Below are 25000 nucleotides of genomic sequence, written 5' to 3' on the forward strand. Positions count from 1 at the left end.
GAGTGTGTGTGTGTGTGTGTATGTACAGGTGACCTGTCATGAGCTCTTTCATGTTGAGTTCATATTTCATCAATCACTGCTAGTACTCCTATGACTTTTGATCTATAAATAAAGTGTTATTAGGAAACTTGTGCTTGCTATCTGATCACCAGCACACATGACAGTCTGCCAACACCCTACAGGTTACACACCACTACACACACAATGTTTAATGGGATTTTATAGAAATTAAGAAATTATACAAATTTGTTAATTTATTGAAATTAAGAAAAGCTGACAGTGAAAGTTACCGAAACACAAACTATCCATCATTATGTTCAGCTGTATTGATTTTTAAATCCTTACATATTAGTAACTGTGAGACTATACTAGACAGAAAGGTTTATTAGAGAGTATTCAGTGAGTGTAATGTGACTATACAGTGAGTTTACAGTGAGTGTAATGTGAGTGTACAAGTGAGTATACAGTGAGTATTAATGTGACTAATACAGTGAGTGTAATGTGAGTATACAGTGAGTATAAATGTGACTATACAGTGAGTGTAATGTGAGTGTAATGTGAGTATACAGTGAATATAAATTTGAGTATAATGTGAGAGTAATGTGAGTATAATGTGAATGTAATGTGAGTATACATTGAGTATAATGTGGTGTATAAATGTGAGCATAATGTGAGTGTAATGTGAGTATACAGGGAGTATACAGTGAGTATAAATGTGAGTGTAATGTGAATATAAATGTGAGTATAATGTGAGTGTAATGTGAGTATAAATTTGACCACCTGCATATGTGCCATGTGAGTCAAATGTGAGTGTAATGTGAGTCAAATGTGAGTGTAATGTGAATATAAATGTGAGTGTAATGTGAGTATATAGTGAGTATAATGTGAGTATAATGTGGTGTATAAATGTGAGTGCAGTGTGAGTATAATGTGAGTATAAATGTGAGTGTAATGTGAGTATAAATGTGAATGTAATGTGAGTATAAATTTGACCACCTGCATATGTGCCATGTGAGTCAAATGTGAGTGTAATGTGAGTATAATGTGAGTGTAATGTGAGTGTAATGTGAGTATAATGTGAGTGTAATGTGAGTGTAATGTGAGTATAATGAGAGTTTACAGTGTGTCAGGGACTGCTCCTCCACCATAAGTCACGTGATCCGGCGCTCCGCGTGCAGGGGGATCCACATGTGCCGTGTTGGTTTTTGTAACCACGCCCCCGGGATTGCACACACGTGTGCAGGGTTGAACATTAATGTCTGGTGTCTATTTAAACCCCTGTGTGTGCTCCCTATGTTGGTCATTGTCGCTCCATCTGCGTCAGCCCTGTTTGTTCTAGCCGTACAGGGTTTTGTGTAATCGTATGTTAATGTGTGTTTAACGTTTAGCGTACAGTCATGTTTTCCGTCAGTGTGAAATGTGAGTGCCACCCTTGTTGTGTGTGTTTTATGTCATTAAATGTTTCACGTTGTCACGGGAGTGTGTGCGTCCTGTCCCGCGCTCTGCGGCACTCGGGCCAGCAGCAGCGTTACAGTGATTATGCAGTGAGTAGCTGGGTCAGTATTTCCATATTTACACAATAGTTCGCCCACATGGTTACACATCACAATTATACACTGTGAGCTTAAAAATCCATACAGACTGCAGGTAAGGGCCTGTCAACATTCGTCTCTTCTGTTTCCTCGTTCACATCACAACTTTTCTCTATTTTTTCATCATCTTTATTGTTATTGTAGAGTGACCTTGAGTCTGTGAAAGGTGCTATATAAATAAACTTATTTACTTATTATACTAATAATGATTAATATTATTATTATGAGATTAAGTTTAAGTGGTGTTCACACACACGATAACAGGCAGACCAGTAATTGGATTTTCCTCTTCCTTTATGCTCTGTTTACGCACGTCATCAGCCAGACTCTGCCACATAGGAGAATAGAAAATAATGGGTGAATTAAAGCTCTCAGACATAAACGTGCAGACAGACCAAGCGCGAGGCAGGTACCGTGCCGAGACATGCAGGCCTCTCCTGCCTTTCTAAAGGCGACAGTGAAGAGAGGTCGTGAGGTCGTGTTTAATCCGCTGCTCTCCCCACTTCCTGATCTACGCTGAAACATGAGAGAAGATCAGACCCAAGATTAAAGGTCAGATACATGACAGAAGATCAGACACACGAGAGAAGATCAGACACTGGAGTAAAGATCAAACACTGGGGAGAAGATCAGACACTGGGGAGAAGATCAGACACTGGGGAGAAGATCAAACACTGGGGAGAAGATCAGACACTGGGGAGAAGATCAGACACTAGGGAGAAGATTAAACACTGGGGAGAAGATCAGACACTGGGGGGGGGGTATTCTACAGCAATCTGAACATATTCGTAAATGCAGTTTTGATCATAACTTTCAGACACCACAGTTATTTTAAAGAGCTTCGGTTCCAGTCACTAGACTGCATTCTACTGACTTTGCAATATCCTGAAGTAACTAAACACTAGAAACTACACTTTAATGCCACAGTTCTATACCTATAGATTTTACAACTTTTAAAAAACTTTTACATTTTGTAAAGATATGCAACATTCACCAATTCCTGTACCAATTCTCTCTCTCTCTCTCATGCATTCTCAGTGGAGCTTTGTTAAAAAAAAAAATATTTAAAAACAGCTGTGAAATATTTTTCTTTGTACCTACAATGTTTCTTTTTTGAGAGTTACATTGAAGCTTTTTTGTAAAATATTTGTGTATATACAATATAGTTGATGCCATGTAACTGATGTGTGTGTGTGTGTTTGTGTGTATGCTTGCATACATGCATCCCTGCAGTAGTGTGTGTGTGTGTGTGTGTGTGTGTGCACGCATGTGTGTGCATGTGTATTCCCTGCATTAGAACGTGAGTGAGTATGTATGTGTGTGTATCAGCAGTACCTGCTCAGAGTTGATTATCTACTGCGCTATCACATCCCAGACAAGATTTGTCGATCTGGACACACACTATCTCTTCATGCAACAGGGCACACACACACAGACAAACACACATACATGCCAGGATATTGAGAGGAGCAGCTCCTGAAATGGACAACACACAGGAGAATTAAGTTTGTGTCTGAATACAGTCTGTCTGCCTTCAACTATCACTAAGCCCCAAGACCAACACACACACACACACACACACATATCCCCCCATACTGTGAGCACCACAAGTGTTCTACATTCTGCTGTAAATTTGCTATTCACTCATTATTATACATGGCATAAGAGGCCATCACAGTAATGTTCATTTGGCTAGGACTGCATAGTCATTTCTCTCAGCAATCTCTTTCTTCACTGAGGAAAAAGTGTCTATCATTACATCACTAGGTCTTATTAAGTATAATGACTCTGACTTCAGAGTACAAGAACACGAGAAAATGTGAAAAAACTGAACCACTGCTGTGTTAATGAAAATAAACCGTGTTAACCAATTAAAAGTACTCAGAACAGAGTGTTGACCAATCACAAGTACTCGCAAGAGTGTGTTAATCAATAACAAGTATTCAGAAAGAGAGTGTTAACTAATCACAAGTACTCAGAACAGCTGTTTGTTGCTGGTTGAAGGTGGCAGACTTTATTTCCTGAACAGAAGTAGTTTCCACGACAGCTCAGTGAGCCATGGTGGCTGTAACGTTTATTCAGAGGAAAGCAGGTCAGTACATCATCAGGGCGTGTGAGGGGAGTCCGTACCACACACACACCAGCGACAGGCTAATTACCCCGCATGAGTGCATGTAAGCAGTGGTAACTACAGAGATTACACATGCAGTTGGCCAACAACCAATAAAACATCGGGAAGTAAAGACCACGCAGTTCTGGTCCTCTCATGATGAAACTTCACCATAAACGCTTTATGTGGTTTATACTGTAAACCCGGTAAAATCAAAATCTCTCAAGGCAACTCCCGCCCCCCCCCACACACACAAACAGATACACACTCACACAAGCACACACTCTTCATTGGGTACCCTGTAGCTCAACCATTGACCAAGCACTTCCTGTAGGTCATGTGATTACACAAGCTTGTCCCACGCAACACACAGCATGCGGCACTGGGACCAGACACAGATCGAAACACTTCAAATGCATTTGTCTTTATTGACAGGACAAAATAATATTGTATTGCAGAAGAATTTACAGATAAACAGAAGTAACACACAAATACAGATGAAGAACAAAGCAATAAATACCAACATATACAGTATACACCCTGTACAGTGTCTATATACTGTAATGTGTGTACGTATAGTGTATATATACAGTATACACCCTGTACAGTGTCTATATACTGTAATGTGTGTACGTATAGTGTATATATACAGTATACACCCTGTACAGTGTCTATATACTGTAATGTGTGTACGTATAGTGTATATATACAGTATACACCCTGTACAGTGTCTATATACTGTAATGTGTGTACGTATAGTGTATATATACAGTATACACCCTGTACAGTGTCTATATACTGTAATGTGTGTACGTATAGTGTATATATACAGTATACACCCTGTACAGTGTCTATATACTGTAATGTGTGTACGTATAGTGTATATATACAGTATACACCCTGTACAGTGTCTATATACTGTAATGTGTGTACGTATAGTGTATATATACAGTATACACCCTGTACAGTGTCTATATACTGTAATGTGTGTACGTATAGTGTATATATACAGTATACACCCTGTACAGTGTCTATATACTGTAATGTGTGTACGTATAGTATATATATACAGTATACACACTTTTATTATTATTATGATAATTAGAAAGATGCCAGTTCAAGTCCCACCACTGCCAAGTTGACCCTTAACCCTCAATTACTCAAGTTGTACTCAGTCATAATTGTAAGTTGTTTTGGATAAAAGAATCCAAAACAAATAATAACATGTATTGGATATTTTGACAAATAAGACGTTTGTATGTGTTTGTGTGTCATTGAAATGTGTGACCAGATTTTGTATTTTTGTGCAAAAGCTTCACATGTGTTTTCAAATCTTTCACTGTCAAGAAGACAGTACCACATACAAGTACCACAGTATCACAGGTTCTGTTCTAATATATCTGTCTGCTCTTGTCTATAGCTAAACTCTGGTCTCTCTCCCCCTCTCTCTCTCTCTCTCTCTCTCTCTCTCCCCTTCTCTCTCCTCCCCCTCTCTCTCTCCTCCCTCCCTCTCTCTCTCTCCCTCCCCTTCTCTCTCCCTCCCTCCCTCCCTCTCCCTCTCGCTCCCTCCCTCCCTCCATCTCGTTTATTTGTCTGCTCTAGCTGTCTCGGCTCTGAGACAGCCCTGTGCATTACACTCCACCAGAGTTCAGAGATCACCCCACACTCCTCTCACCTGCTTCAAACTTTCTCATTTCGCCCATGCTCCCCCTCTCTCTCTCTTTCTCTCTCTCTCTCGCTCCCTCCCTCTCTCATCCTCCCGTTAGCTCATGCCCCAGTGCTTCTTCAATTGTTCGTGCTATGCGCTTCACTCCAGCTCATTCTCGCCCTAACACAGGCTGCGGGGCTTTTCAGGAGAAACTCTGCTCATAACCTGCCATCTCCACTCAACGCTGCTATCTGAAAGAAACCTTTAATTCAGTCAAGCTTTCTTGACTGCATATCATTACACTCAACTTGTTGAATTGAGTAGCATATTTTATATCTTTTATGCAATTTCTTTTCCAAATATTTTTCTTTGTGGCACTAACCAAAATAATTATTTAAAGAATAAGTTCACTGCACGGTTCTTCTGGCAACCAGGACTGGCTTGTGTGAGGGACCGTTACAAGGAATCTTCTTTGGTTCCAGATGGCACCTGCATTTTTATGAGTGTTAGTGAAATTGCCATTAAATGACATTTGTCCTCCCTGACTGCAGTTATTATTACAGAAGTCCACTTGCAGTCGGCTCTGTTGAGTGCGCGTGTCCCATGGTTCACTGCAGTTTGCTGCCATATGTAAGCGTGGTTTGGAAGCAGCCGCTGTGCTCCCAGTGCGTCGGGTTTGAACGCTGGTATCTGTTAATTGGGTAATAGGGTAATTCTGATTCTCACAGGCACTCACTAATCTCGAATCTCTGGAAGCCAGATGTACTGTAAAGATGATTCACTTATTAGGCCTGTGATCAACATTTCGTGTATGTTTGCATACAAACCACAAAACACAGCCAATGGCCACTGAAATACCTTCATTTGGGGGGTCTTCAAATCCTTTAAAACAGGGTGATACTCTGTTTATGACTAAAACTAGAACAGTGAGAGCAGTGCTCTGATCTCCACAGGATTCACTCTCCTTTTAAAGATTGTAGGGCGAAACGTACTTTGTTTCTAAATCATCGTTGCATTTGTCCTTTTGGGGGCTTATTTTACTATCACTATCCATATAAGCAAAATGACTCTAAAATGGTATAAAAATGACATATGCCATATACACCAATTAAAAAGAATAATAATATGGTTCCAATAATATGGTTATTTGATGCATTATGTTATTGGTTCATATTAAAAACATTTATATAGTTCAGTCCGTATGTGTCAAATACAAAAGTGTGTGTGTGTGTGTGTGTGTGTGTGTGTGTGTGTGTGTGTGTGTGTGTGTGTGTGTGTGTGTAACCAACCCTACAAACCCTCCAGTAACACACACCAACCCTACAAACCCTCCAGTAACACACACCAACCCTACAAACCCTCCAGTAACACACACACCAACCCTACAAACCCTCCAGTAACACACACCAACCCTACAAACCCTCCAGTAACACACACCAACCCTATAAACCCTTCAGTAACACACACCAAGTCTACAAACCCTCCAGTAACACACACCAACCCTACAAACCCTCCAGTAACACACACCAACCCTACAAACCCTACAGTAACACACGCAGGGGCCAAAGTGTCATTAGTGGAACTTCTGACAGATGCAGACATGGATGGTTTCAGTCCCACTACCTGTTTGTTATTTGTTTGAGGTGTTTTGTTTTGTTTGTTTGTTTGTTTATATTATTTGCAAATGTCCCAGTGGCTGTTCAGGTAGCATAGATTTCTTACATTCTACTGAACTATTAGTTGCACGCTTTAAACTTAAGAAACATCAAATAAAGAGGGGAGACGTGAGAGTCATTTTTTCCAAATCAGAGAAAAGAATGTAATTTGTTCTTTAAAGCTGGCAGACACAAAACAAGCACGAGAGTTTGACGATGAGCATAGCGTAATTGATGGTGTAAAGGCTCGTGAGTCTACCCGAGGCACGCTATTCTCGCTCGCTCATGACACCTGGCGGCACAGCGCGCTGCTCCCGCGCGCAGCAGCAGGGAGCGGAGTTCGCTCGTGTCCACCTCACCAGGCGCGGCCGCTCGCGGAAGGAGCCCCGCGTGCGCGCTCCCATTTTGGAGCTCTCCGCGCCGTCTCCACCCGCACGCGCCAGCAAGGGCTTTGTTTCGCGGATCAAACGGAGATGAGCGAGTACAGGTAAGACGTGAGACCCAACCGCAAAGGTAATGCGCGCACTCTCCAAGGTGTAGAAATGTCTTATAATGTTGTGAAAACATGTTTTCAAATGCACGTGAAAGCTGTAACTACTGTTAGAGTGTGCACACGTGGGCTTTTAAACTAATGGAAGAAACTGTGAGCCTCATTATAAGAATGAAACCAGCTGAGGTGTTTTTATAAAGATGCCACCCTGACACTAGTGTGGAGGGCGTGGGCGGTTCTCGTGGCCCAGTCGGCTGTGGTGTTTGTTCCACGATCCTAACACGGCACGTCCCAGCGCACCGGGCGTGAATGCGGTTGACATCTGCACATCTGTGCAGTTTCGTTTGGTTAAAGTTACGGAGCGGTCGGATATCGGGTGTTGGCTCTGCACCTCAGACCTGCGCGCTGTGTGCCAGGACGGAGAAATCATTTAAAACTTTCTATAGATGGGTGCTTTTACTCTCTCTCTCTCTCTCTCTCTCTCTCTCTCACACACACACAAACACACACACACATAGAGAGAGAGAGAGCGCGCAAAAGATAGTCGACTGAATTAGTATAATCGCTTATGGAAAGACACAGTGCTGAGCTTTAAATATCACAGACTGTTGTAGGGTAGAAGAAATCATCGCGATTCTCACGTCGATATCTCTCCTTAGGAGGCTCCAGCTAAACGTTCTGAACTGGACCTGGGTGCGTCCTTGTCTTGTTTTCAACAGTTATGTTTAAAGCATTAACGTAACATACATCGTGATAAACAACCGAGCAAATTACATAAAACACCGTTCTATCCCTCACACAAACTCACAGCTAATCTGATGTTGTGTGTTCACGTAAACACGTGGCAGTGGGTGTCACAGGGGTCTCCGAAATTAATCAGATGATTATGGTAATTGAGGCTTATTTCCTCATGGAAAAGCAGGGGTTTCAGAAAAAAGTGTCTGAAGTGTTTACGAAGACTGCTGCAATGGTTAGTTCTTCAGCTGGAGTAGCAGTAGGCCACAAAAAGCACACGCATTTACAAACACTCAAGAACGGCCCATATAAAGGCCCTTCCAGACAGATGCATGAGCTTATACATTTTACTCTGTAGTAAAAGTTACCAGCTATGCGACTTACACAAAACCAACTGCACACAACCGGAGGTCATCACTCCGTGACCTTCTGAACAAAGTAATTAAAGAGTCTCCAAGCGCAGTGAGTTGTGCACCCTTACATCAGCGTCACAAGGAGGTACGCAGCGTGGTCTTCCACGCGTTTGGTGTCGGTCGTGTACATTTATGCAGTAGTGCACGCGGGTGTCTGGTGGGGGCTTTGTGGGGGCAGCTGTGTGCTGAAATGCGCATAGTTGAAATTCTTTGTGCCTCATGGTCTTGACTCCAGGGAGATAAGGAAGCCCATCATCACGACTTCTGTCCCTATGGAGTGTGAGGCGGGGTGTGTGGTTCTGGAGTGTGAAGCGGGGTGTGTGGTTCTGTCCCTATGGACTGTGAGGCGGGGTGTGTGGTTCTGGAGGAAAACACGGTCCGGGTGGTAGACGTGTGACGGACCAGGACCCCCAGGATCGCACAGTCAGAACCACTCCAATACATCCGATTTAAACAACAACAACATTACGATACCGTCCTGATTTCGTAAATAAGTAAAGCAGCAAGTCTTCATAAACTGCAGTTCTGTGGCATATGTCTCTCTTTCAAAAACATGGTCAGTGAATGTAAATTTGTACATGTAAATAACGGCTCACCTCTAATTTGCCCATTTGTCTGGTGGGCTCAAACGGCCTCCTAAAAACGACAAGACGAGGCACACGTCCATGTGAGCTGGCTGTTCTTTGTCAAGGCTACGCATTACCAGAGTAACGGGTCAGCAACCTTTCACGTGAGCTGCCCACGCCTTCAGCAGCGTACTCAAACACATAGCAGAAATATGTTAGAAATGGCACTAAACCATCTGCCGCACTGAGTCAAATCATAGGGGTCTCTTAAAGTGTCTGATTAGGTGGAGTTGTACGGCATGTACGGCACACACTACACGCTGTTCAGTGTGTGTAGAGTCTGTACACACACCAGCAAACACCAGGACTGTGAGGAAGCTTAATAATTACCAAAGGTGTGCTAGGCGTAGCCCTGATCAACTCAAAAGCACAAATACCCCACCTTCACTACGTCACTCTCTCTCTCTCTCACACACACACACACACACACACACACACACACACACACACACACACACACACACATTTGTTTTCAACTGCTTTCTAAAATATACTTTGATGCAACACAGATCTTTCAAATAAAGACAATAGTGCTTATGGAATAATTACTTCTTACCTTTATCTGAAAGCAGTTACTTGACTAGTCCATGACCCACAGGGGCTAACACATAGATCACAACGTGTTTGTTAGTTATGATATGTGTTTGATTAAGACCTGTGTGTTTATTTTTTAGATTTTTCTCCCTTGTTTGTGTGTTTAAAGGCCAACACTGACATTTTGGCAAATGGTTTGCTTGTTTTTAGGACACAGTATTCAAGCAGACTCTTCTAAAGCTATTCTACTGAGATTAAATCATTGTGGTAGATCTTTATAATCCAGAGAAGTGACGAAATTGTTGTGATAAATCTTCATAATCCAGACAAATGGCGAATCATTGTGATCTTTATAATTCAGACACAAGAAGTGCAGTGTGATGGTTTCAGACTCCACCTGCCATTATGATGCTCCAAAAGATCAAAAACACCTGAAAGGTTTCAAGTTCCAAATCTTGGAGCAGTTTTGCACCGTACCCCAAGAGAACCTGCCGAGGACGTCAGCTTTGCGACTGCTGGTTCACGGCCTTTGGCTGTTTGTTTATAGTCTGCAGGGTTTCTCTCTTCTTGATCTTCACTGAGTCAGTCTTCTGAAACAGATTACTGTCCTTTAAAATATGTTGGAACAAGCGTAGATTTGATGTGTCTGTTCCTTTTTTGGATAGAATTTCTTATTAGTGTACTTGCACCTTAGGAAAAAAAACCTCTTCATCATTGACTTGCTGCGTGTAGTAAAGCCAACCACTGTTCCCTTAGATGAACTCTGATCTCAGCCCTCCACACCCGCTAAAGCGTCCGAGCTCGCAGTCGTCATGGAGACGGTGGTGATGGTGGCCATCGGGGTGCTGGCTTCCATCTTCCTGGCCTCGTTGGTAGCGCTGCTTGTGGTGTGTCGCCATCGCTACTGTCGTCCACCTGCCATGCTGCGCCATCTCGGCTCCAGGTGAGTACGCGAGTACACTCACTGCGGTGGATCATGGGAAGACGCGAGGTGACCTGACTTTGACCTGACCCCCACCTCAGACCCACGGTGGATCTGATAGGAGCTATGGAGACCCAGAGTGAGCCCTCAGAGATGGAGCTAGACGACGTGGTCATTACCAACCCGCACATAGAGGCCATCCTGGACAACGAGGAGTGGATCGAGGACGCCTCGTACGTCCACTTCATCGCCTCCGGGGGCCTCGATGATAATTATAGACGAGGCTTTTCCTCAGATCTGTGATTGCCTAACGCTCTCTGTCTGTCTCTTCCCCAGAGGGTTAGTCTCTCATTGTATCTCCATCCTGAAGGTAATTTTGCCTCCACCCAAGAGGCCACGGTAATCACGCGTGTGTCACGCCTCAGTTGTACTTCAGATTGGCTGCTTCCTGACTGCTTTATTCAGATAATGGTTTTGCTTGCATACAGATTTGTCACACCCTGACAGAGAAACTGGTTGCCATGACGATGGGCTCTGGAGCAAAGGTGAAGGCTCCGACCAGCCTTAGTGACATCATCACAGTGGCCAAACGCATAAGCCCGAGGTATACAAATAAAAAACAACAAAACTTGATTACTGTCATATTCATAGAAATGGATACTATGGAGATGATTAATCTCCAGTTTTTCTGTGTTTACAAAAGTGATTTGCTGTAATGAGTATTATCTGTCAAACCGAGAGCATTTGGGTAGATGTTAGCTAGCCAACAGGAGAACAATCCAGAACACCCCTACAACAGAAATAGCAGTGTGTGTTCTATGGAAAACTGTCATCAGGAACCTCTGGATCCCTCATCAGTCCAGCCTGTATAGGGAATACCGGACAGCCTGAGACTCTGCTTACAATTAAAGTGGGAATCCCTGTTTGTAGAGGATGTTTTGAAAATGCAGAGATTAATGGGATTGATCCTCTTAGATTAAGGTTTTAGTAATTATGACAGGATTGGCCAAAGGAAGATCTGGATAAATGTGTAAATTCACATGTTCCCCAGTTCTGATGTCAGCCTGTTAGAGGAGAATATTTTGGTGGGTGTAGAATTTAAGAAGGGGGAAATTAAATATCAGTGTGTTGAAAATCTTTTGTTTCATGTTTCTTGTGTTAATTAACACTGTTATCTGTAACTGAAAAACTACAATTTTCATATTAGCGTTGCTTCTAAACCATTGAACTGTATTGTGCTTTGAAGCCCATTTGTGAATCAAGGAGATTATTATGCTGTGGAGAATTAAAAATAAATGTTAATAAAATAAGTACCCATGACTTCCCAGGGTGGACGATGTGGTGCGGTCCATGTATCCCCCACTGGACCCCATCCTGCTTGATGCCCGGTAACTACCTGAACCCTCGCTGCTGACCTCTGACCTGTACTGCATGTGCTGAGGTCTGCTACATTAGCAATGTCAAAGCTGCTCAACACATATCTGAGCACATATTCAACATATCTGAGCACATATAAACACAACACATCTGAACAAATATCAACACCCATCTGAACACATATCAACACATAGCATACATCTTGAACACATATCAATACACATCTAAGCACATATAAACACAACACACATCTGAACACATATCAACACACATCTGAACACATCAACATACATCTGAACACATCAGCACACATATCAACACCTCAACACACATCTGAACAAAAACACATAACACACATTACACATCTGAACACACAAACACATCAACACACATTAATGCACAACTGAACACAAACACATATCAATACACATATCAAGACACATCTGAACACATCAACATTTATCTGAACATATCAACACACATCTGAAGACATAGCACACAACACATCTGAACACATCAACACACAACACATCTGAACACATATCAACACACATCTGGGGCCACATTCTGCTTCTGAAATGATGCTGGTTGTAATTAACATTACTGTCATTAACTGTTATTAGCATTACTAACTGTCACTAACATTACTATAACTGTCATTAACATTACTAACATTGTCATTAACATTACTGTAACTGTCATTAACATTACAATCACTGTCATTAACATTACTAATGTGTCATAAACATTACTAACATTGTCATTAGCATTACTGTAACTGTCATTAATATTATTAACACTGTCAGTAACATTACTAATGTGTCATTAACATTACAATCACTGTTAGCTCTAGATTTGTCTGATTTAAAGATGCCATGGTGTGCGATACCCAGATACATTATTGCATTCACTCAGCGGACGGCGTTTGCTGAATATTGTCCCATTAGGGCCACCGCCTTGCTGCTGTCGGTCAGCCACTTGGTGCTGGTGACCCGGAACGCCTGCCACATGTCTGGCAGCCTCGACTGGATTGACCAATCACTGCACGCAGCCGAGGATCACATGGTCGTGCTGAGGGAGGCAGCCCTGGCCTCTGAACCTGAGAGAGGGCTGCCCGAGAGAGAGCAGGCTATCTGACACACACACACACACACACACACACACACACACACACATATACACACACACACACACACACACACACATATACACACACACACACACACACACACACACACACACACACACATATACACACACACACACACAAACATGCGTATATACAAACACTCTCATACACACACACACATACACAAACATGCGTATATACCTACACTCTCACACACACACATACACAAACATGCGTATATACATACACTCTCATACACACACACACATACACAAACATGCGTATATACATACACTCATACACACACACACATACACAAACATGCGTATATACATACACTCTCATACACACACACACATACACAAACATGCGTATATACCTACACTCTCACACACATACACAAACATGCGTATATACCTACACTCTCATACACACACACACACAAACTTATGTATATACTTACACTCTCATATATAGACACACACACGTATACACACATGTATATACCTACACTCTCATATACACATATATATATATACACACGCACACATACACTCACATATACACACACGTATATACATACACTCACATATATACACACACATACATGCAAGGCGTATGTGACTAAATCGCACAGCATTGCATGGAAAAGGATATCATGGCAGCACACACAACCACTTTCTCTTGCTTCTGTTACAATGGCAATCACAATTAGATATCTACTTCATATACTCATGTATATTCATATTATATACACACACACAGTGGTGTGAAAAAGTGTTTGCCCCCTTCCTGATATCTTATTTTTTTGCATGTTTGTCACACTTAAATGTTTCAGATCACCAAACAAATGTAAATATTAGACAAAGATAGCACAAGTAAACATAAAATGCAGTTTTTAAATGAAGGATCTTAAGCCATTCAGAGGTGGACTTGCTGGTGTGTTTTGGATCATTGTCCTGCTGCAGAACCCAAGTGCACTTCAGCTTGAAGTCACAAACAGATGGCCAGATATTCTCCTTCAGGATTTTTTAGTAGACAGCAGAATTCATGGTTCCATTTACCACAGCAAGTCTAAAGCAGAAAAACAGCCCCAGACCATCACACTACCACCACCATATTCTACTGTTGGTATGATGGTCCTTTTCTGAAATGCTGTGTTACTTTTACACCAGATGTAATGGGACATACACCTTTCCAAAAATTTCAACTTTTGTCTCGTCAGTATTTTCCCCAAAAGTTCGGGGATCATCAAGATGTTTTCTGGCAAAACTGAGACGAGCCTTTATGTTCTTTTTGCTCAGCAGTGGTTTTTGTCTTGGAACTCTGCCATGCAGGCCATTTCTGCCCAGTCTCTCATGGTGGAGTCATGAACGCTGACCTTAACTGAGCCAAGTGAGGCCTGCAGTTCTTTGGATGTTGCTGTGGGGTCTTTTGTGACCTCTTGGATGAGTCATCGCTGCGCTCTTGGGGTAATTTTGGTGGGCCGGCCACTCCTGGGAAGGTTCACCACTGTTCTATGTTTTGGCCATTTGTGGATAAGGTCTCTGGCTGTGGTTCGCTGGAGTCCCAAAGCTTCAGAAATGGCTTTAGAACCTTTTCCAGACTGATAGATCTCAGTTACTTTGTATCTCATTTGTTCCTGAATTTCTTTTGATCGCAGCATGCTGTCTAGTTTTTGAGGATCTTTTGGTCTACTTCACTTTGTCAGGCAGGCCCTATTTAAGTGATTTCCTGATTGAGAACAGGTGTGGCAGTAATCAGGTCTGGGTGTGGCTAGAGAAATTGAACTCAGCTTTCCAAAGATGTGATAAACCACAGTTAATTTGTTTTAACAGGGGGGCAATCACTTTTTCACACAGGGCCATGTAGGTTTGGATTTTTTTCCCTTAATAATAAAAACCTTCATTTAAAAACTGCATTTTCTGTTTACTTGTGTTATTGTTGTCTAATATTTACATTTGTTTGATGATCTGATTTTTTTGCATGTTTGTCGCACTTAAATAAATGTTAGTGTGATAAACATGCAAAAAAATAAGATATCAGGCAGGAGGGAAACACTTTTTCATATATAAATTCATATGCATATTAAGAGCTTTTATTTTAGCTGCTCTCGTTATTTTAGACTTAAGGCAAAAGTTCAGTGAAGTTTCCTTCAAAGTACAGGAGCTTCAGTACGTCAGCTTCAGTACAGGAGCTTCAGTACTCCAGCTTCAATACAGGAGCTTCAGTACGCCAGCTTCAGTACACCAGCTTCAGTACTCCAGCTTCAGTATTCCAGCTTCAGTACAGGAGCATCAGTAAACCAGCTTCAGTACACCAGCTTCAGTACTCCAGCTTCAGTACAGGAGCTTCAGTACGCCAGCTTCAGTACTCCAGCTTCAGTACAGGAGCATCAGTAAACTAGCTTCAGTACACCAACATCAGAACTCCAGCTTCAGTACTCCAGTTTCAGTATACCAGCTTCAGTACAGGAGCATTAGTAAACCAGCTTCAGTACACCAGCATCAGTACACCAGCTTCAGTAGTCCAGCTTCAGTACAGGACCTTCAGTACACCAACTTCAGTACATGCAAAAATGTATCACTGTATTAATTTTTATCTTCAGCACAGATATACTGAATGTGTGTATACACAGTACAGATTTATAGTAAATGTGTGATATATAGAGTTTTGATATGTTCAGTATTTATAAATGTTTTTGTTTTTAGCTGTTTTGATGAACCAATTGTACTGGATTGTACTGATACACCCACGGTACTGGATCATCAAACCATTCAACACTGGACCACTGAAACTAATTAAATTAACACACACACAGTTCTCTATATCCATCTAACATCAGTGGGTTCTAATTATGGACCTGGGTCAGATCAATTTAATTTAAATCTCACATTAACCACACTAATCACACCCTCTCTCTCTCTCTCTCTCTCTCTCTCTCTCTCTCACACCCACACACACAGTAAGCCAGAAATTAGCACAGGCACTAAAAATGTTTTAACCATTCCAAATAATACTACTTAATACTACAGTTAATGTATATTAAACACATCAGTTTGTAGTTATATATATAAACCTTACACCGTAACTACTGACAACACACCAAAAACTCATTAAAGCACCAACTACCCCTTCAGCTGTCATCAGTGTAACCACCACACACACACACACACACAGTTATTACATTTGTCACACGTACTTCAATTTTGACTTCGTAACAGTGTGGTGTTGTTTGTTATGCCTATGAAGCTTAAAGCATTTCCCCAGGTCAGAGTTCAGTACGACTGATCATGTGACACCAGCTGACCAACTGGGCAAACGTTGGGGGCTGATGTCTTGATCTTTCTGTTTGTTGTGGTTTTTGCGTGTGGTCGAACCACTGCCTTCCTAATTCATATGTGATGCTACATTAAAGTTTCATGGAGTAAATTGAGTGTATGGAATTGAATTTATTGAAGGTTTAATTTATTGAATTGAATTTATATTATGTCTGTTAAACATGAATTAAGATCCATCAGATCCATTTCCAGGTTGATTTTCAGGTTCCTGATTCATTTCCAGGTTGAGAAAAATAAGCACGCAATCTCATTTCATTCACGTTTACCCTGTAGCTGGAGCAAGAAACGAGAGAGAGAGAGAGAGAGAGAGAGAGAGAGAGAGGGAGAGGGAGAGAGAGAGAGAGAGACAGCCAAAACCAGTGGATATGCATTAATGGCCACACTCAAATGACCTACAGACACACACACACACACACACACACACACACACAAATTGGTTGCTAGGTTTTACATATTAGAAGAACATTAAACATTAAACCTTTTTAGTCAATACCAAATGTTCTATGTAAAATATTTTTTTGTTGTTGATTACAGGGATGTTTAAAATAGTCCAGTTTCAGTAGTCCTGCTTCAGTTCTGTTCCAGTAGTCCTGTTTCAGTAGTCCTGCTTCAGTACTGTTTCAGTTGTCCTGCTTCAGTAGTACTGTTTCAGTAGTCCTGTTCCAGTAGTCCTCTTTCAGTAGTCCTGCCTTAGTACTGTTTCAGTTGTCCTGCTTCAGTAGTACTGTTTCAGTACTGTTTCAGTAGTCCTCTTTCAGTAGTCCTGTTCAGTAGTGTTTCTAAGCCTAGTTCAATACAGTCCCTTGCTCTTCGTCAGGTTTAGTTGTTGCAGAGTTGACAGAGTTGTTTATTCACAAAATCACCTGAAACAAAAAACAAATTAAATTAATTTTAAAAAAGCATTTTGATCTCCTTTACAGTAAAGAGAACAGAGAACTACTGACCGACTCATCTAGAAACAAAAGAAATATCATCCTCTCTGACACACACACACACTTGGTAAACCAAAGAAAACAGATCCAGGTCTGTCCACCATGTTCTGTCTGGGTAATAAGGCCTTGTGCCACTGTAACCAAATAAAGGATTTAGACACATTTAACTGTACAGCCCATAAGATTTACACACATTACACTACAGTGAGTGTTTGTAAGAATACCACACATTACATTACAGTGAGTCTGTTTATAAGTGAATACACACACTAAGGTGAGTAATTGTGTTTATAAGAATACCACATATTACACTAAGGTGAGTATTAAACTAATAGAGACTCACCTGGACATCCTGCTCTGACAGGTATGAGCCCACCTGGACGTCCTGGGCGTCCACTCCCTCTGGTCTCTTCAGCAGGTCCTGGACACTGAGGTGAGTTTCCCCAAGCAACTCCAGAGCGTCCTGCACTAATATCAGTGTCTTCTGCACAGATGAGGCATGCTGTAACACACACACACACACACACACACAGACAAACACTTCAGTTTTGTTCATATAAACTCATATTCAGACAATGATGACCCTGATTGTGACCCTAATGGTGAACATATAAGTGGTGGTTGTCATAGTAATGACGATGAAGTCTTACTGACCTCTGTGGCTGGTTTCTCCCAGGAAGGGAAGACATTAGTGAAGGTTAGAGGCTCCGCCCCTTCCTTGATGAGGTAAGCAGCAGGAGGCCTCGTGGGGTTTCTGTCTGTATTACACACACCCACGTGATCATTACGTCTGTATTACACACACCCGCGTGATCATTACATCTGTATTACACACGCGCGCGATCATTACATCTGTATTACACACACACACATGATCATGTATTACACACACCCGCGTGATCATTACGTCTGTATTACACACACACACATGATCATGTATTACACACACCCACGTGATCATTATGTCTGTATTACACACACGCGATCATTACGTCTGTATTACACGCACGCATGATTATTATATCTGTATTACACACACACACATGATCATGTATTACACACACCCGCGTGATCATTACATCTGTATTACACACACTCGCGTGATCATTACATCTGTATTACACACACGCGCGCGATCATTACATCTGTATTACACACACACACATGATCATGTATTAAACACACCCACGTTATCATTATGTCTGTATTACACACACGCGTGATCATTACATCTGTATTACACATATGCATGATCATTACATCTGTATTACACACGCGTGATCATGTATTACACACACACGCGTGATCATTACGTCTGTATTACACACATACGTGATCATTACGTCTATTACAAAAACGCGTGATCATTATGTCTGTTGTACACACGCGTGATCATTACATCTGTATTACACACACGCGTGATCATTACATCTGTATTACACGCGGGATCATTACGTCTGTATTACACACACGTGATCATTACGTCTGTATTACACACACATGCGATCATTACGTCTGTATTACACGCACGCATGATTATTATATCTGTATTACACACACACATGATCATTACACACACCCGCGTGATCATTACATCTGTATTACACACATGCGTAATCATTACATCTGTATTACACACACGCATGATCATTACGTCTGTATTACACACGCATGATCATGTATTACACACACACACGTGATGTATTACACACACACGCGTGATCATTACGTCTGTATTACACACATACGTGATCTTTACGTCTATTACAAAGACGCGTGATTACGTCTGTATTACATACACGCGCGATCATTACGTCTGTATTACACACACACGTGATCATGTATTACACACACGTGCGATCATTACATCTGTATTACACACACACGTGTATTACACGTCTGTATTACACACACACACGTGATCATGTATTACACACATGTGCGATCATTACGTCTGTATTACACACACACGTGTATTACACGTCTGTATTACACACACACACGTGATCATGTATTACACACAAGTGCGATCATTACGTCTGTATTACACACACACACGTGTATTACACGTCTGTATTACACACACGTGATCATGTATTACACACATGTGCGATCATTACGTCTGTATTACACACACACGTGTATTACACGTCTGTATTACACACACACACGTGATCATGTATTACACACAAGTGCGATCATTACGTCTGTATTACACACACACACACGTGTATTACACGTCTGTATTACACACACACGTCTCCGTCTCTCTCTCTCTCTCACCTCTGCAGTACTGAAGGACAGTCTGCATGGCGCATTTTCTCTCCCTGTTCCAGTGGGGGCGCTGTGAGTCCACCATGGCATTGCTTTGCCACAGGTACACCTCCAGAGAGTTATCCAACAAGAACAGAGCTACAGGAGAGAGAGGTGGAGAAAGGGAATGAGAGATGAGAGAGAGGGAGAAAGAGAGAGACAGAGGGAGGGAGAGAGAGAGAGAGGGAGAGAAAGAGAGAGAGAGTGAGAGAGAGACAGAGAGGGAGAGAGAGAGGGAGAGAGAGAGCGAGAGAGCGTGAGAGAGAGAGAGAGAGATATTTTTTATTTAAGCCTCCAATGTAAAGCGAGAGAGAGAGAGTGAGACTGATTTAGGCTTACAAGGGCCAATATGAAAGTGTGTGTACGATTATAAAATGTGTGTATTATCATAAAGTGTGTGTACTATTATAAAGTGTGTATTATTATAAAATGTGTGTATTATTTTAAAGTGTGTATACTATTATAAAGTATGTGTACTATTATAAAGTGTGTGTACCATTATAAAATGTGTATTATATTAAAGTGTTTGTATTATTACAAAGTGTGTGTATTATTATAAAGTGTATTACTATAAAGTGTGTATTATAAAGGGGTGTACTATTCTAAAATGTGTGTACTATTATACAATGTGTTACATTTTAAAGTGTTATGTGTATTATTTTAAAGCGAGAGAGAGAGAGATTGAGAGTGATTTAGGCTTACAAGGGCCAATATGAAAGTGTGTGTATGATTATAAAATGTGTGTATTATTATAAAGTGTGTTTTACTATAAAGTGTGTGTATTATTATAAATTGTATTATTATAAAGTGTGTACATTACTATAAAGTGTGTGTATTATTATAAAGTGTGTATTACTATAAAGTGTGTGTGTTATTATAAAGTGTGTGCATTACTATAAAGTGTGTATTATTATAAAGTGTATGTATTATTATAAAGTGTGTATTACTATAGTGTGTATTATTATAAATTGTATTATTATAAAGTGTGTACATTACTATAAAGTGTGTGTATTATTATAAAGTGTGTATTACTATAAAGTGTGTGTGTTATTATAAAGTGTGTATTACTATAAAGTGTGTGTGTTATTATAAAGTGTGTGCATTACTATAGTGTGTATTACTATAAAGTGTGTGTATTATTATAAAGTGTGTATTACTATAAAGTGTGTGTATTATTATAAAGTGTGTGCATTACTATAAAGTGTGTGTATTATTATAAAGTGTGTATTACTATAAAGTGTGTGTATTATTATAAAGTGTGTATTACTATAGTGTGTGCATTACTATAAAGTGTGTATTACTATAAAGTGTGTATTACTATAAAGTGTGTGTATTATTATAAAGTGTGTATTACTATAAAGTGTGTGTATTATTATAAAGTGTGTATTACTATAAAGTGTGTGTATTATTATAAAGTGTGTATTACTATAAAGTGTGTGTATTATTATAAATTGTGTATTACTATAAAGTGTGTGCATTGCTATAAAGTGTGTGTATTATTATAAAGTGTGTGCATTACTATAAAGTGTGTGTATTATTATAAAGTGTGTATTACTATAAAGTGTGTGTATTATAAAGTGTGTATTACTATAGTGTGTGCATTACTATAAAGTGTGTATTACTATAAAGTGTGTGTATTATTATAAAGTGTGTATTACTATAAAGTGTGTGTATTATTATAAAGTGTGTATTACTATAAAGTGTGTGTATTATTATAAATTGTGTGCATTACTATAAAGTGTGTGTATTATAAAGTGTATTACTATAAAGTGTGTGTATTATTATAAAGTGTGTGCATTACTATAAAGTGTGTGTATTATTATAAAGTGTGTGCATTACTATAAAGTGTGTGTATTATTATAAAGTGTGTGCATTACTATAAAGTGTGTGTATTATTATAAAGTGTGTGCATTACTATAAAGTGTGTGTATTATTATAAAGTGTGTGTATTATTATAGTGTGCATTACTATAAAGTGTGTGTATTATTATAGTGTGCATTACTATAAAGTGTGTGTATTATTATAAAGTGTGTGTATTATTATAAAGTGTGTATTACTATAAAGTGTGCATTACTATAAAGTGTGTGTATTATTATAAAGTGTGTATTACTATAAAGTGTGTGTATTATTATAAAGTGTGTGTATTACTATAAAGTGTGTGTATTATTATAAAGTGTGTGTATTATTATAAAGTGTGTATTACTATAAAGTGTGCATTACTATAAAGTGTGTGTATTATTATAAAGTGTGTATTACTATAAAGTGTGCATTACTATAAAGTGTGTGTATTATTATAAAGTGTGTGCATTACTATAAAGTGTGTGTGTTATTATAAAGTGTGTGCATTACTATAAAGTGTGTGTACTATCCAAAATACTGCAATTGTTTACATTTTATATGCGTGTATTCACTGCAAAATCATGAACAGGTGACAACGTGCTGAACGTGTTTACTGTGTGGTGCTCATGAGCAGCTCAGTCTCTCTCACCTGGCTGTGGCACACAGTATAAACACTGCTGATGAAATGGCATCGCCATGACAACCCCAGGTGCACGTGACCGGCTCAGAAGCTCCTCCCCTTTGAAGGTTCCTGCTCGAGCACTCAGGTGATACAGGCGCGGGGTGAAGTTGTACCTGCCAGGATCTGAACAGACACACGCAGGACACATCGAGACACCCGACTGGACTGGTGATGGCCAGACGGATCTCAGTTCATCTGCGCCATAACGCAACACATTTCAGAGGGCTACCTTGTAGCATGCAGTCGTAGGACTTCCTGTCTGGTGGCCCAATAGCGTCCCAGAAGTCTGATGATTCCCCACCTTCTTCCACCTCTTTAATAATCAGACCGTGGCCACTCGTCAGCCCCATCTCAGGAGGGTGCCTAATACATATTCATCATATTTAAAATCATGCAAATTAGACATAATGGACAACAGCCCTCCACACATTCCTGATGTGTATCAATTTTTTTTAAAAACACAATAAAAGAGTGAAACGAGTCTCTTCTAAGACGGCACACTTTACATCCTGACGTCTGATCCGTTAGGCTTTAAATCAAAGGTCAACACAATTAACAACAGCAATGAACTAAAGACCTGAGAAGGTTGTAGGATTGGTGGACCTGCTCTCTACTCCAGAACCTTTACCGCTGCCAGAGACACGAGGCACACGGTAACATCTACAGCACCTATACAGTTCAGCAAGGCCCCATCTGCCCTCTATTTTGGACAGGGACATGGTCCCCAGGATGGACGTGCCTGACAGCTTTTTCCATTAGCCGAGAGTCATGTAAGTAAGTAATAAAGACAAAAAATGTTTCTCTCTCAGTTTGGCACTTATGAAGCTTCAGCTTTACATAGCACTGTAATTTGCTCTTAAGCGTGAGCGTGAGGTGCGACTCTTACGTGTGTGTGAGCTGTTGGACGGTGTGCTTGGCAACCTGACGTGCACTAGCAGGGGACTTGCAGCCATGCCACAGAAACAGCGCCCCCTGCTGACTGTTGAGGAGGAGCAGACAGCCACGGGAGCGGAGGCTGGAGGTACAGCACACCACCTCCAACAGGCTGGCCTCCACACACACAGCGCCTCTCACACAGAACAGACGCCAGCCTCCTGAAAACAACACGCGCGCAATCAAACACACACACACACACACACACACAGACCCGCACACACACACACACACGCGCGTTTTTGAGGACATTGAATTTGTACTTTCTGTTAAGATCTTAACATTACACTGTCTTCACATGCTAACAGAGAAGTCTGTTAAGGCTGTATAATGTCTAAGTGGTTTATTGTTAGGGGCGGGGCCTACTCACCTGCACGGTTACTGCTCTTCTCCCTGTGTATTACCAGCCCTCCCTGGAACAGCTGCAAAAAGCATGCTGGCTCCTCCCCCTCTGTTACAATCTCTTGAGGCTCATTCTTATTGGTCAGTTGTGAAGACAAGTCCTGCCCCTCGACCTGCGAGTGGCGTCCCTGCCAGATGAACAGTGCAGACTTCTCCAGGAAGTCCCCAGTGGCAATCTGATCGACTGTTTACACACACACACACACACACACACACACACACATATGCACACACACACACACACACACACATATGCACACACACACACACACACGCACAGACCCGCACACACACACACACACACACACACACACACAGATGAACATATGCAGATAAATCTTGTCTAATGTATTTTCAGTATTTTAAAGCTATCAAACCTTTTCCTATGCCCCTCCCTAGCTGCTGATTAAATAGTGACAGAATCTTTTCACCTCTCAGGGTTTGCATTTATGACATCTATTAAAGTATAAAGGCTGGTTAGCTGAACGGGGCTTTTTAATAAACTACTTACAGAAGCTTTAAATTGTTAATTGAATACTGAAAAACTACTGTTTGTTAACATACAACTTCTTTTAAACAATCTTCTACATAGAATATGTTTTAACACACACCTCACCCACCCACACACACCCACAAAGCGCCCACTCACACACACACTCACCCGTGGCACTAAGCCGGTATGTCCAGCGCACAGCGTATGTTGCGGCGTGGTGCAGCTGTCCAGTGCTCTCTGGAGACATTCTCCGCTCCTCTCCCTTACCAACACGCCAACTCTCCACAGAAACAGTGCTGAGCACCGCCTGACGACCGTCGCTAAGGGTGACCGTGTCACGGCCTCTCTGCATATCTACACCGTCCAGAAAGATAGCCCCCGCCCCTGTGACACACCTTCCAGCAAGCAGGGCTTTGGCGTCACATGACCACTCAGCAGAAGGACAAGTTGCAGGAAGAGGAGTCTGGGGGGATGAAGAGAGACCAACCATTACAACTCACCACTGTTCTTTCAGGCAGCACTGCAGAGGTCACAGGTGTGTGTGAAGGGTCATGACCTAATGTGTCATGTATGACACGTTTTTCAGAGATGAACTACTGTGTCATGTATGACTTGAACACACATACTATGGACAACATTTTCTGCTTACATCGACGGCGCACTGGTCCATGTGTATTCTTGCCCATTACTGAAAGCATGCGCTCACCAGCTCACCTGCACCACCCCATGGATGGGAGCAGTAGTGTGCTCCTGGTTCCCGCCCCTCTGCTCAGACCAATCAGCAAACTTCAGCTTGAAGAGAACTGTCTCAGTCATCTCAAAGACACAGCCAAA

General features: G+C 41.2%; 2 protein-coding genes across 7 annotated transcripts in view; one reads left to right on the forward strand and one right to left on the reverse strand.

Annotated features, from left to right (window-relative positions):
- Positions 1 to 7354: 7354 nt before the first annotated feature.
- On the forward strand, positions 7355 to 13547 carry tmem98 (transmembrane protein 98). Its single transcript, XM_027028282.3, has 7 exons — positions 7355 to 7492; positions 10560 to 10746; positions 10827 to 10958; positions 11062 to 11095; positions 11214 to 11329; positions 12054 to 12113; positions 13050 to 13547. The coding sequence occupies exons 2-7, from the start codon at positions 10616 to 10618 to the stop codon at positions 13237 to 13239; spliced, it is 663 nt and encodes a 220-aa protein (XP_026884083.2). The 5' UTR covers positions 7355 to 7492; positions 10560 to 10615; the 3' UTR covers positions 13240 to 13547.
- A 3116-nt stretch (positions 13548 to 16663) lies between these two features.
- svilc (supervillin c) overlaps positions 16664 to 25000 on the reverse strand; it is a 35702-nt gene continuing 27365 nt past the window's right edge. For 5 of the 6 annotated variants that reach the window (XM_081711616.1, XM_035528912.2, XM_035528908.2 and 2 more), the window contains exons 21-30: positions 24881 to 25000; positions 24335 to 24629; positions 23642 to 23857; positions 23225 to 23432; positions 22568 to 22701; positions 22306 to 22461; positions 19788 to 19916; positions 18159 to 18262; positions 17848 to 18006; positions 16664 to 16845 (exon numbers count right to left, since the gene is read on the reverse strand). The exon at positions 24881 to 25000 is cut by the window's right edge and continues 31 nt beyond it. In XM_081711616.1, coding sequence (XP_081567742.1) covers positions 16825 to 16845; positions 17848 to 18006; positions 18159 to 18262; positions 19788 to 19916; positions 22306 to 22461; positions 22568 to 22701; positions 23225 to 23432; positions 23642 to 23857; positions 24335 to 24629; positions 24881 to 25000 — 1542 coding nt within the window. In that variant the 3' untranslated portion in view covers positions 16664 to 16824. Of the gene's footprint in view, positions 17436 to 17847; positions 18007 to 18158; positions 18263 to 19787; positions 19917 to 22305; positions 22462 to 22567; positions 22702 to 23224; positions 23433 to 23641; positions 23858 to 24334; positions 24630 to 24880 lie in introns of all 6 variants that reach the window. The other variant, XM_035528920.2, reaches the window with a different exon arrangement.

The sequence above is a fragment of the Electrophorus electricus genome, chromosome 3, assembly GCF_041902795.1.
Source record: "Electrophorus electricus isolate QZ-2024a chromosome 3, ASM4190279v1, whole genome shotgun sequence".
In the NCBI taxonomy this organism is placed as follows: Eukaryota; Metazoa; Chordata; class Actinopteri; order Gymnotiformes; family Gymnotidae; genus Electrophorus; species Electrophorus electricus.